Source organism: Saccostrea cucullata, unplaced genomic scaffold (genome assembly GCF_032062105.1).
Source record: "Saccostrea cucullata isolate Sc308-1 unplaced genomic scaffold, CSIRO_AGI_Scuc_v1 ctg934, whole genome shotgun sequence".
In the NCBI taxonomy this organism is placed as follows: domain Eukaryota; kingdom Metazoa; phylum Mollusca; class Bivalvia; order Ostreida; family Ostreidae; genus Saccostrea; species Saccostrea cuccullata.
Window position 1 is genome coordinate 20,158 of NW_026923633.1, and position 13,863 is coordinate 34,020.

At 36.7% G+C, this 13,863-nt stretch overlaps 2 protein-coding genes across 2 annotated transcripts; one reads left to right on the forward strand and one right to left on the reverse strand.

Moving 5' to 3' along the window:
- The first annotated feature begins 7,258 nt into the window (after positions 1–7,258).
- LOC134264533 (uncharacterized) lies at positions 7,259–9,503 on the forward strand. The gene is made up of 2 exons (XM_062746822.1): positions 7,259–7,541; positions 8,151–9,503. The coding sequence occupies exon 2, from the start codon at positions 8,157–8,159 to the stop codon at positions 9,345–9,347; it is 1,191 nt and encodes a 396-aa protein (XP_062602806.1). The 5' UTR covers positions 7,259–7,541; positions 8,151–8,156; the 3' UTR covers positions 9,348–9,503.
- Positions 9,504–9,779: 276 nt separating this feature from the next.
- LOC134264534 (uncharacterized) lies at positions 9,780–11,508 on the reverse strand. The gene is made up of 2 exons (XM_062746823.1): positions 11,282–11,508; positions 9,780–10,923 (listed from the first exon to the last, which is right to left on the reverse strand). The coding sequence occupies exons 1-2, from the start codon at positions 11,407–11,409 to the stop codon at positions 9,789–9,791; spliced, it is 1,263 nt and encodes a 420-aa protein (XP_062602807.1). The 5' UTR covers positions 11,410–11,508; the 3' UTR covers positions 9,780–9,788.
- Between the last annotated feature and the right edge of the window lie 2,355 nt (positions 11,509–13,863).

The window sequence follows — 13,863 nt, forward strand, 5'->3', positions numbered from 1 at the left end:
CTGTCCCCACTTTTATCCCAATTACTGTTTTATTCCGTTTTCAAAAAGATTTTTCATTCTATAAATAAAAAACACCCTTTTCCCAATATTAATAAATAGAGGGAAAAAAACGTTAATCCTTTAAAATCAAGAAAATTTCAGGGACTTGTATCTTCTTTAAATCTTAATAAGTGTATATCCTGTAATTAACAAAAGAGAAATTAGATTAGTACGGAGCAATTAATGCCGTCACTCTAGAAATTACTGCATGCAGATATATGTCTTTTTTCTTAATGCACTTTGTTTTATTTCCGTCATTAGTGTGATTAGATGTTGTTGAGGAATGGTATTAGCCATAGACTCTTTGATTTGCAATAAATTATTTGTGCAGATCCAAACAAAAAGAAGAAAACTACTTTTGACTGAGGCACACGACTTTAAACTAACATCCGACTTTAGAACTAGAATTAACAATGGAAAATTCTAATGAAAGAATTTAGATGCAGTACTGGAAGTAGAGGTATCCAGTAATACAATCAGTTAACAATATATCAAGTAATATTTAGTGAGAGAGACTGAATATACTGTGGAGAAAAATAAAGTAAGAGAAACAGTATGGGGAAAACTATGTGAAGGAGTCTGAAAACAGTCTGGGAAAAGTTCAGTGGGAGAGTCTAGAAACACTATGGGGAAATTTCAGCGAGAGAGTCTAGGAACAGTATGGGGATAATTCACTGAGATATTTTAAAAACAGTATGGGGAAAGTTCAAGGAGAGAGTCTAGAAACAGTATGGGGAAAATTCCGCGAAAGAGACTTAAAGTGAGAAAGTCTGGAAACAGTATGGGGAAAGTTCAGTGAGAGAGTCTTGAAACAGTATGAGGAAAGAAAAGTGCGAGAGTAGAAATAGCATCGAAAAAGAATAAAGTGAGAGAGTCTAGAAACAGTATGGGGAAAGTTAAGTGAGAGAGTCTAGAAACAGTGTGGGGAATATAAAGTGAGAGAGACTGAAAACAGTATGGGGAAAGTTTGGTGGAGGAGTCTGGATACAGTATGTTGAAAGTTTAGTGAGAGAGACTGAAAACAGTATGGGGAAAGTAAAGTGAGAGAGTCTTGAAACAGTATGGGGAAAATAAAGTAAAAGAGACTGAAAACAGCACGGAGAAAGTAAAGTGCGAAAGTCTAGAGACAGTATGGGGAATGTACTGTGAGAAAGACTAAAATCAGTATTGGGAAAGTCAGGGATTCTAGAAACAGTATGGGGAAAGTAACGTGAGAGAGTCTAAAAACAGTATCGGGAATGTTCAGTGAGAGATTCTATAAACAGTATGGGGAAAGTAAAGTGAGAGCGTCTAGAAACAGTATGGGGAATGTTCAGTGAGAGATTCTAGAAACAGTATGGGAAAGTTAAGTGAGAAAGTCTGGAAACAGTATGGGGAATGTTCAGTGAGAGAGTCTAGAAACAGTATGGGGAAATAAAGTGAGAGAGTCTAGAAAAAGTATGGGGAATGTTCAATGAGAGAGTCTAGAAACAGTATGGGGAAAGTAAAGTGAGAGAGTCTTGAAACAGTATGGGGAAAGTAAAGTGAGAGCGTCTAGAAACAGTATGGGGAATGTTCAGTGAGAGAGACTGAAAACAGTTTGAGGAAAGTAAAGTGAGAGAGTCTTGAAACAGTATGGGGAAAGTAAAGTGAGAGAGTCTAGAAACAGTATGGGGAATGTTCAGTGAGAGATTCTAGAAACAGTATGGGGAAAGTAAAGTGAGAGAGTCTAGAAACAGTATGGGGAATGTTCAATGAGAGATTCTATAAACAGTATGGGGAAAGTAACGTGAGAGAGTCTAGAAACAGTATGGGGATTGTTCAGTGAGAGAGTCTAGAAACAGTATGGGGAATGTTCAGTGAGAGAGACTGAAAACAGTTTGAGGAAAGTAAAGTGAGAGAATCTTAAAACAGTATGGGGAAAGTTAAGTGAGAGAGTCTGGAAACAGTATGGGGAATGTTCAATGAGAGAGTCTGGAAACAGTATGGGGAATGTTCAGTGAGAGAGACTGAAAACAGTTTGAGGAAAGTAAAGTGAGAGAGTCTTGAAACAGTATGGGGAAAGTAAAGTGAGAGCGTCTGAAAACAGTATGGGGAAAGTAAAGTGAGAGAGTCTAGAAACAGTATGGGGAATGTTCAATGAGAGATTCTATAAACACTATGTTGAAAGTAACGTGAGAGAGTCTAGAAACAGTATGGGGATTGTTTAGTGAGAGAGTCTAGAAACAGTATGGGGAAAGTAAAGTGAGAGAGTCTAGAAACAGTATGGGGAAAGTAAAGTGGGAGAGACTGAAAACAGTATGAGGAAAGTAAAGTGAGAGAATCTTGAAACTGTATGGGGAAAGTTCAATGAGAGAGTCTAGAAACAGTATGGAGAAGTAAAGTGAGAGAGTCTAGAAACAGTATGGGGAAAGTAAAGTGAGAGAGTCTAGAAACAGTATGGGGAAAGTAAAGTGAGAGAGTCTAGAAACAGTATGGGGAATGTTCAGTGAGAGAGACTGAAAACAGTATGAGGAAAGTAAAGTGAGAGAATCTTGAAACAGTATGGGGAAAGTTAAGTGAGAGAATCTTGAAACAGTATGGGGAAAGTAAAGTGAGAGCGTCTGAAAACAGAGTGAGGAAAGTAAAGTGAGAGAGTCTAGAAACAGAATGGGGAATGTTCAGTGAGAGATTCTAGAAACAGTATGGGGAAAGTAACGTGAGAGAGTCTAGAAACAGTATGGGGAAAGTAAAGTGAGAGAGTCTAGAAACAGTATGGGGAATGTTCAGTGAGAGATTCTAGAAACAGTATGGGGAAAGTAAAGTGAGAGAGTCTTTAGAAACAGTATGGGGAAAGTAAAGTGAGAGAGACTGAAAACAGTATGAGGAAAGTAAAGTGAGAGAATCTTGAAACAGTATGGGGAATGTAAAGTGAGAGAGTCTAGAAACAGAATGGGGAAAGTTCAGTGAGAGATTCTAGAAACAGTATGGGGAAAGTAAAGTGAGAGATTCTAGAAACAGTATGGGGAATGTTCAGTGAGAGATTCTAGATACTGTATGGGGAATGTAAAGTGAGAGAGAGTCTAGAAACAGTATGGGGAAAGTAAAGTGAGAGAGAGTCTAGATACAGTATGGAGAAAGTAAAGTGAGAGAGATTCTAGAAACAGTATGGGGAAAGTAAAGTGAGAGATTTTAGATACAGTATGGGGAAAGTAAAGTGAGAGAGAGTCTAGAAACAGTATGGGGAAAGTAAAGTGAGAGAGATTCTAGAAACAGTACGGGGAAAGTAAAGTGAGAGAGTCTAGAAACAGTATGGGGAATGTTCAGTGAGAGAGTCTAGAAACAGTATGGGGAATGTAAAGTGAGAGATTCTAGAAACAGTATGGGGAATGTTCAGTGAGAGATTCTAGATACAGTATGGGGAAAGTAAAGTGAGAGAGAGTCTAGAAACAGTATGGGGAAAGTAAAGTGAGAGAGAGTCTAGAAACAGTATGGAGAAAGTAAAGTGAGAGAGAGTCTAGAAACAGTATGGGGAAAGTAAAGTGAGAGATTCTAGAAACAGTATGGGGAATGTTCAGTGAGAGAGTCTAGAAACAGTATGGGGAAAGTAAAGTGAGAGAGTCTAGATACAGTATGGGGAAAGTTCAGTGAGAGATTCTAGAAACAGTATGGGGAAAGTAAAGTGAGAGAGTCTAGAAACAGTATTGGGAAAGTAAAGTGAGAGAGTCTAGAAACAGTATGGGGAAAGTAAAGTGAGAGAGTCTAGATACAGTATGGGGAAAGTAAAGTGAGAGAGTCTAGAAACAGTATGGGGAAAGTAAAGTGAGAGAGAGTCTAGAAACAGTATGGGGAAAGTAAAGTGAGAGAGAGTCTAGAAACAGTATGGGGAAAGTAAAGTGAGAGATTCTAGAAAGTAAAGTGAGAGATTCTAGAAACAGTATGGGGAAAGTAACGTGAGAGAGAGTCTAGATACAGTATGGGGAAATTAAAGTGAGAGAGTCTAGAAACAGTATGGGGAAAGTAAAGTGAGAGAGTTTAGAAACAGTATGGGGAAAGTAAAGTGAGAGAGATTCTAGAAACAGTACGGGGAAAGTAAAGTGAGAGAGTCTAGAAACAGTATGGGGAATGTTCAGTGAGAGAGTCTAGAAACAGTATGGGGAAAGTAAAGTGAGAGATTCTAGCTAGAAACAGTATGGGGAATGTTCAGTGAGAGATTCTAGATACAGTATGGGGAAAGTAAAGTGAGAGAGAGTCTAGAAACAGTATGGGGAAAGTAAAGTGAGAGATTCTAGATACAGTATGGGGAAAGTAAAGTGAGAGAGAGTCTAGAAACAGTATGGGGAAAGTAAAGTGAGAGATTCTAGAAACAGTATGGGGAATGTTCAATGAGAGATTCTATAAACAGTATGGGGAAAGTAACGTGAGAGAGTCTAGAAACAGTATGGGGATTGTTCAGTGAGAGAGTCTAGAAACAGTATGGGGAATGTTCAGTGAGAGAGACTGAAAACAGTTTGAGGAAAGTAAAGTGAGAGAATCTTAAAACAGTATGGGGAAAGTTAAGTGAGAGAGTCTGGAAACAGTATGGGGAATGTTCAATGAGAGAGTCTGGAAACAGTATGGGGAATGTTCAGTGAGAGAGACTGAAAACAGTTTGAGGAAAGTAAAGTGAGAGAGTCTTGAAACAGTATGGGGAAAGTAAAGTGAGAGCGTCTGAAAACAGTATGGGGAAAGTAAAGTGAGAGAGTCTAGAAACAGTATGGGGAATGTTCAATGAGAGATTCTATAAACACTATGTTGAAAGTAACGTGAGAGAGTCTAGAAACAGTATGGGGAAAGTAAAGTGAGAGAGTCTAGAAACAGTATGGGGAATGTTCAGTGAGAGAGACTGAAAACAGTATGAGGAAAGTAAAGTGAGAGAGTCTTGAAACAGTATGGGGAAAGCAAAGTGAGAGAATCTTGAAACAGTATGGGGAAAGTAAAGTGAGAGCGTCTGAAAACAGAGTGAGGAAAGTAAAGTGAGAGAGTCTAGAAACAGAATGGGGAATGTTCAGTGAGAGATTCTAGAAACAGTATGGGGAAAGTAACGTGAGAGAGTCTAGAAACAGTATGGGGAAAGTAAAGTGAGAGAGAGTCTAGAAACAGTATGGGGAAAGTAAAGTGAGAGATTCTAGATACAGTATGGGGAAAGTAAAGTGAGAGATTCTAGAAACAGTATGGGGAAAGTAAAGTGAGAGATTCTAGATACAGTATGGGGAAAGTAAAGTGAGAGAGTCTTGAAACAGTATGGGGAATGTTCAGTGAGAGAGTCTGAAAACAGTATGAGGAAAGTAAAGTGAGAGAGTCTTGAAACAGTATGGGGAAAGTAAAGTGAGAGAATCTAGAAACAGTGTGAGGAAAGTAACGTGAGAGAGTCTAGAAACAGTATGGGGAATGTTCAGTGAGAGATTCTAGAAACAGTATGGGGAAGGTAACGTGAGAGAGTCTAGAAACAGTATGGGGAATGTTCAGTGAGAAAGTCTAGAAACAGTATGGGGAAAGTAAAGTGAGAGAGTCTAGAAACAGTATGGGGAATGTTCAGTGAGAGATTCTAGAAACAGTATGGGGAAAGTAACGTGAGAGAGTCTAGAAACAGTATGGGGAAAGTAAAGTGAGAGAGTCTAGAAACAGTATGGGGAAAGTTCAGTGAGAGAGACTGAAAACAGTATGAGGAAAGTAAAGTGAGAGAGTCTAAAAACAGTATGGGGAATGTTCAGTGAGAGATTCTAGAAACAGTATGGGGAAAGCAAAATGAGAGAGTCTAGAAACAGTATGGGGAATGTTCAGTGAGAGATTCTAGAAACAGTATGGGGAAAGTAATGTGAGAGAGTCTAGAAACAGTATGGGGAAAGTAAAGTGAGAGAGTCTAGAAACAGTATGGGGAAAGTTCAGTGAGAGAGACTGAAAACAGTATGAGGAAAGTAAAGTGAGAGAGTCTTGAAACAGTATGGGGAAAGTAAAGTGAGAGAGTCTAGAAACAGTATTGGGAAAGTAAAGGGAGAGAGTCTACAAACAATGTGGGGAAAGTAAAGGGAGAGAGTCTAGAACAGTATGGGGAAAGTAAAGTTAGAGAGTCTAGAAACAGTATGGGGAAAGTGAAGTGAGAGGGATTAGAAATAGCATTAGGTATATTGATGAGATGGTGTGTGGAAACAATTTGCGGTAGGAATAGTTTAAGATTTGAAATAAGATACGTGTAATTTCGGTTAGAAAGTCGGGGAATGTTTCAATGAAAGTTCAGAGTGGGAGAAAGAGACTCAAAAATAAGTATGGGGAAAATGAGAGAGTATGGTAACAGTATGGGGAATACTTAAATTTTTCAATTTTTCAAAATAGTTTTTAATGTGGAAGTAATACTCTTTGCAGTGTCATATTTTAATATCAGCTATATGCAATCTAAATTTTTAAAATTAGCAACATTATACATGTATTGTTAAGTACATGTTGCTAAGTTCATATAAGAAGTACAGTTAATTATTGTATATTTTATATCGTATATTTAAAATTTAGAGGGATTCCGAAATACTTTCCCCTTTATTCAGTGAGAAAAATTCATTTCCCCATATACTAAAAATTGAAAAAATACACTTAAACGACAGAGTTTCGAAATAAGCAAGTAGAGTTTATAATTAAATAGATCTCTTAAAAAATAGTATATGCTTGTAAGTTTTAAAAAAGTACGATAAAGCACTTTCCCCATAGAACTGTTGTATGACCCATTCCTCTTAATTAAGGAAAGTCGGGTAAGACTCTCTCTCTCTCTCTCTCTCTCTCTCTCTCTCTCTCCACTAAGTATATTGTTGTGTATTTAAGATATCTCTCAGAAATACACATTAGTTAACTAAAACATATACAAAAGAACAACCATTCTGAGAGTATTGTAGATTATAATAAACAAGTGCAATCAGGCTCAATATCTGCACGCATGTAGGGATAAAAAGTCAGAAAACAATCAAGTGGTGTAGAATAACAGGCAAGAAGACATACAGACAGGCGTAACAGATAGATGAGGGAACCTTTAGGCTCCTACGGTTTTATCAATAAAGAACAAATAATACGTTCACTACTATCTACGTGTACTATTTAGCCTGCTTCTAAAGATCACATTTTTTTTCAAAATCTAAAACTTTTTGAACATTATACTGTCATTCAAAAGTGTTCGCGTTGTTTTTCCTGTTCTAATTATGACGTCATAAATTACGCAGTTGACGAGTGCGAAGAAACTATACGAATCTCTTTTGGAGAATCTTGGTGACTGAACTCGAAATTGCACAGGATAAAGTGATTTTGTTTATCCCTGCATTTCAGTGACCAAGACGTTGGACTACAATCAGTTGTTAATCGCTTTTGAAATTTAAGGCTAAATCGGATTATAAAATGACATAAAACGCATTAACCCTCAGGTGATTAAGTCGTTTATAGTAGAGATGGTGCTCTTTGTATTTTAAAACCTCCTTAAGCCCAATAACAGAGGAATTGTAACAATCTGACATGGCTGTATCTTCAAGGTATGTGTTTTGGAACTTTGGGAGACTTCTATTACTTAATTTGTAAATTGTGTTCTTCAACTGTTTTATTAAAAAGAATGGATACTTCTTTATAAATAGTATTTGCAACTTAATTTACCAAATACACTAAAATATTATTTATTACACTACCTGTATAAAAATACAAAATATCAAGTATAATGTACTTGAATATGCATTTAATTAAAGCGCGTGTTGCTTTTTTGACATTTCAAGAAAAGTATTTATTAATTTACTAATCTGTCTGTCTCAGCTTCACAAGCTGATGAGTCGTCGAAACAATGCTCGGTAATCCTGTGTGTAGTGTAGAAGCCCTGGGGTCAGAAAAAAAGAAATAAGGAAAATTCATTTTAATTCCTTAATTTAACTTAATTCCAATTAAATTAGACGGATAATGTGAAATTAATCCAGTTAAATATTACGTTTCTCTCAATTAACAATGATATTGTGGCGAATAAAGAACCTTTTCTGTTTAGATTTAGCTGGTTGCTAAACGTTCTTATTAAACCTTCATATTCTTGTTCCAAACTAAAACTGGTCAAGCAGACTTCGTTTTCATTTCGTTTTCAAATCAAAATGAATGTTTTTCAGCCCAGTATGCCTATACGAAAACAACTAAAATCTAGTCAACCCCAAGCGTTTGGAAAGAATGCGTTATTGCAGAAGCAATATGAGCGTCTCTACAACCGACTAGAAAAAGAACGGAAATCTACACAGAGGCGGATCCAAATCACCGAGGAGAAATGTGTTCACTCTATATACTACTTGCTGCAGGAGGCCGAATCATTTGAACAACAGAAAAAACGAAAAGAAGAGGAAGAGGAGGAAAAACGAATCCAGAAAGAGGGCAAAATACCCGTGTTTTACTACGAAATAGAGAATGAATACGTACCCCCTAAACCGGAAACTAAAGTTCCCCGGGGGAGGCCCATGACAGCGTCTGTTCGAACGCGAAAAGGAAGTGCAGGTATAAAGGAATTAAGAAATCGGCCGTCTTCTGCAAGCCCCGCTCTCTGTAGTGATAAAGCAGGGACTGTGACTAACGTTGTTGACGTTCAAAGGGTTTCAAGTGCTGATAGATCCAAAAGGAGGTTCTCTAACGCGAGTTCATGTGGTTCAAATCAGAAAGAAAACGATTCTAGACCCTGCTCTGCAAATGTTGGGTCTCCCAGCGCGACTTCGGGAAGTAACTTAAAACTATGGCAGCTCAATCTCAGGAAAAACAGCGAAAGAAAACCGTCTGCTTCAAGAAAAGAAAGTGAATCCAAATCGGTGGAAGAGGCGCCGGCTGCAAGTCCGGAACCAGAATCATTGAATGCTTTTGCTCGACCAAAGACGGCTGATAGATACCGACAACGGCGACCGGATGATGAATTATCGGAGTACTGGAATCGGCGTGTGGCCAGTATAATCAGGAAATGGGATCTCCAGGACAACGACCAGTATTCAAAAGACCTTAAAGTGATTAAGGACATCGGTCGTCCTCCGTGCAGAAGATTCAATTCCAAAACGGGAGAGGCCGAAATGAGGACTAAAACTTTTATTCAAAAATATTCAGGCAAGTACCGGTCTTTGCTCAGACCTGAATCAGCCCCGATCATGGAAAACAGACAGAGACGAAATGAAAAGATAAGCAGACAAGAGCTAGCCAGTATTAATGCCGACACCGCCAAACATAAAAAGAACACTAAGATGCTTCTTCTTAAAAGTAGAGAAATAAAGCTGTACGTGGAAAATCTGCCCGGAGTGGACAAAACACAAAATCCTCTTAATTTGTCTAATCCCTGACATGTTATATTTTATATTATGTAAGCGGATTACTTAACCAGTGCTGGCCATTTCTAAATTTTTCTCATACACCCAATTTAATATTTCGATGGATATAATATACACAAACTGATACGTCAGTTTTTGTTATGCATGTTTATTTCAAGAATCCATTCAGACTTTGTGTTCATGTCTTTTATATATATGAACATATCTTTTTCATATTTTCTATGTAATAAGTTATATAATTTATTATATCTATATTTATTGGATACAAACAATTAAAGTTCAAGTTGTAAAATTTTGGGGGTTTTATTCATGTATGCAAGGGAGGGTATAAAATCATAAACTAGACACAACGCATGAATTGAGTTCTTTTACTGTCAAAGAAAACTTAAAATACTTATAATTTATATCAACAATACACAAATGAAAAACAATGAGCGATGCATGATTAAAATTTCATCTTGGTGGTCGTCCGGTGGTCACTTGACTCATTTCTTCCCTGATGTTGGTGCTTCTGCGCACTAGTCTCCTGATGTTCGTTTCCTTTCGGCGTAAATCGGCTTCGATAGTATCGAGCTCAAATTGCCGGACTTTCACTTTTTCTCTCTCACGTTGCTTTGACAGAAGCTGCTTGTCCAGGTCGTAGTAAGTTACACCAGGAATAAAGACCCACTTATATTTAGAGACAGTGTTTTGGAGGAAACTGCGCGTGCGTGAGGAAGCCACACTCTGTGGTGGAAGTAGACAAGATTGGGGGCGAGGTTCCATTTGCTTACTAGTATCAACTTCTTTGTCTGCTTCCGAAGCTGTAAACAGTCTATTAATCCGCTTAAGAAAATATTCCGCTTCTGCTTCAGAAGCACTCTTATTGACACGCGTTTCTTCACTGTCTGTTTGTTTATTTGTCTTTGATGTTTTAATACTTGTACTGCTTCTTTCTGTTTGCGGCTGATTTCGTGAGTTGGTTTCCAGGCTTTTATTTTTAAAAGGATCTAGATTCGGAGCACTCCCAAGCAGCCTTGGTATAACATGGCGCGGGGAACCAGCGGGTGACTTTGGTTTGACTTCCTGTTTCTTTTTCTCGGATTCTTCATCCTTTTCTTCGAATAAGTTTATCTTACTCCTAGATACTCTGAAAGTTTTTCGTTCTTTTGAATTTGTACGTTTGTTTGAGTTTGACTGGGATGGCAAATCTTCCAGCACAAATGTTGCACTTCGTTTAAGACGAGGCTTATTTGTTGCCTTATCGTGAGAGAGTTTGTTTGTCGTATCCTTTTCAAATTCCACGCTTTTCCGTAAACTAACTGTAGGGATACCAGATCTTCTGAGAGAATTTTTGTTGGACACTTCTTGGATATTTTTGTCCAATTTTTCGTTTTCGATTGTTTCCGCCTCTTTTAGGAGAGAGTAATTATTTAGCAGATTGTCTACAGTGTTGGCCCTGATCTTACTTTTGGCGAAGTCTAAATCCTTTTTATATGACCGACATCTTTGTCGACAGATTCCTTGAGCCACCTGGTTTCGCTTCCTCGTCAGTTCCTCCGTGAGGCGACCGAATGGTCTCTCTCCTATTTCCTTAGCTTCAGGAATCCTGAAAACATTGTACATTGGTCAGAGCTTAAAAAATCAAATGACATTCAAAGAAACAGACATTTGACGTTACATAGTTTCCTTATGTACACTGTATAGATATTAGGACTTGGGACATCAAGTAAAAAAAGAGGGAGAGGGAAAGATTTTAAATTTTTTAATTTAAAAAAATCAGATATTTTTTAAATACATAATAATGTGCCATATATATGTACTTCTTAGTAGTTAACATCTTTTGTTTTAATTTTTGGACATAATCAGCCTTATATGCAAAATTTGGTCGTAAATAAAAGTTTTAAATAGAAAACTTGATATAAATTAGTTTTATCAAAATCAAGATGAAATTAAAAGTTGTATACCTGCCGACAGGTGCGTTCACTGTTTTTTCCGCCTTATGCATACAATTAAAGCAAATACACCATTGTTCACTCCTGACAAGGTTTTCATTAATTCCGTCTTCGGCAGTACAACAATTTGAAGATTCCATTGTATCAACTCTGATGAAAGTCAATCTTATTCTCTAAATCTTCACTAGACCACTTGTTCAAAAGCCTGGATCCTTCTGAAGGGGTGCTTCAAAATGAACTAATTTTGAAGACTTAACCGCAAAATATTTAGGTTGATTAGAGGAATTAGTATCATATCTCGAACATTTCATTTTTTCAATGCACAACTATTTCATTTCTATAGTAGCAATAGAATAACTTGTTTCTTTTGACTGGCTTTGTTATTCGATATCCCTGTATAGACTATTAAAAGAATGGAATAAGAAAGTTATAGCTGATAGAATCTCAATGGAATGGAATAAAAGAAATAGATGAGTAACCATTCATTACGTAGACGTATTGTTTCTACTTGACACTCTTTTAGATCAACAGGTGCGTAAACATTAATGATTTTGGATGAAACTTGATACATATGAATTTGCAACAAAATTTGTTTTAAAATATATTAAATATCAATCCTATCAATTAAAGATCTTCATTCAAGATGATTCATTAATATTTATCTCATTTTAGTTATGGAAATACGGACAAAAGAGTCTTGAAAGATATATCAAGAACAAATTATGACATTTCATTTTGATTGGCAATGGTTGCCAAGGTTTTTATACCACAGAAAGCCTTCAAATTTTCTTATTGACCACGAGATATAACTTATTTTTTTAGATATGATATCTTGAGCTGTCAACTATCATTTGGCAAAGAAAAATTTAATAAATTTTACTTTTAAAATTTGATCATTTTATTATATCTTTATATGGAGCTCTTCTTCTAAAGGAGATCAAATTAGTCTAAAAATGGCCACGACCACCCAGTCTCTTTAAATCTGATCCTATCTTTACAAAAAAGCACATTCCCTTATATAACTGACGATCGATTTTTAAAGTTGTTTTGTGGTCTTAATTTTCCCATTAAAAAACTTCAAACAGATTCTTTGAATAGAGCGTTGCTATGGAAATAAGCTGAAAAAATATTTTGTTTCCTTGGATACATATCCTTAAATGCAGATTCCCAAAACTTTTATGATTTATATTTATTAACGGCTAAATTGACTTTTAATTTTGACTATCGTCCAGTCCCTAACTGGATGCAGGAAACTGGCACACAGGGTTTAATATTGATATTAAGTTTACAAAATCGGACATTTTCCCTTCTTGGTAACCATAACAACATTGTTGTTTTCTTCATCAAATTATTTTACCAATATATATGATATTCAACTTTAATTCCACCAGATAAGTATATGTACAATTCAAGAATATTTACGGCGCGGTTCTGATTATAAACTTCAGTAGGATTATAAAACTGCAGACATTGACTTTAATTGTAATTTTTATTATGATAAATAAAGAATAAAAGGAGCAATAATAATATGATGAAGTAAAATGATTAAATGATATGTTAAAGAATTCACAAAAAGAACGACTCCTCTTTGACCATTCTTTCAATTTCTAAAAGCGTCTCTTTGGGTAAGTTGTCATGTACTTCGGAGAGGTATTTACTAATCGTGAATCCGGAATTTTCTTTTCCTTCGTGTTCAGTGTCCTTTTTACCATCACTTCTGTCTGATTTTGATGGAAGTTCTCCTTTTTCAAGTTTTTGTTTTCCGAGTGAGATTGCTGGTAAAGTTGAAAGATCAAAACTATTTCTTGCTGGCATTTTAGGTCGGTCAGTCATAGGATGTCTCTCTTGTGATTGGTCAACATCACCTGCCACTGTTGGCATCTTAATCACGTGATTATCACGCCCTTTAGAAATGACGGGTAGGGAGAGTTCTCTACTGATTTTAAGAGTTTTCCAACGTTGTGATGATAATTTAGACGCACCAAAACGAGACTGTTTACTTCCAGTATCACTTTGATTCTCGGACACATTAACATAAGGCAGTGAAACGTTTCCTGCTTCTGTTTTCCTTCCAAAAACAGTCAAATTTTTCAAAGAATCAATCATCATTGCAAGATCTTTATCGTCGTCTTCGTAAGCTTTAGACAGTCTCTTGGCATGTTTAGCGATACTTTTCCTCCGTATGTGATTCATTTTGTTTTGCAGTAATTTATCTTTTTTCTTTCGTTTCTTGAGTTCCTTCATTGCGTTTCGTGCCTGCGTCAGTGTATACGACGTTGTCTTTGATGCTTCCTCCTCCGTGTCTAATCGTCCGTTTTTAGACGAAAACATTTTTCTAGCCATTTCTTCCGTGAATTCGGGTCCAAATATGGTGTCAATTTCTTGGGCAGCTTTCGTCATTTCCTGTATATCTTGTCGAACACTCTCGGTCTCCAAAAATAGCGAATGTCGGCGCTTCATCACCTCTTTATTTATCTTCTTCATATTCTTGTCTAGTTCCACTTCCAATTTTTTGTGGACGGAGAGATACTTAAATCCAGTAGTGGATATCTCGCTCATTTTGAACGTCTACCTCCTCTGTGTTCCGGTCAATT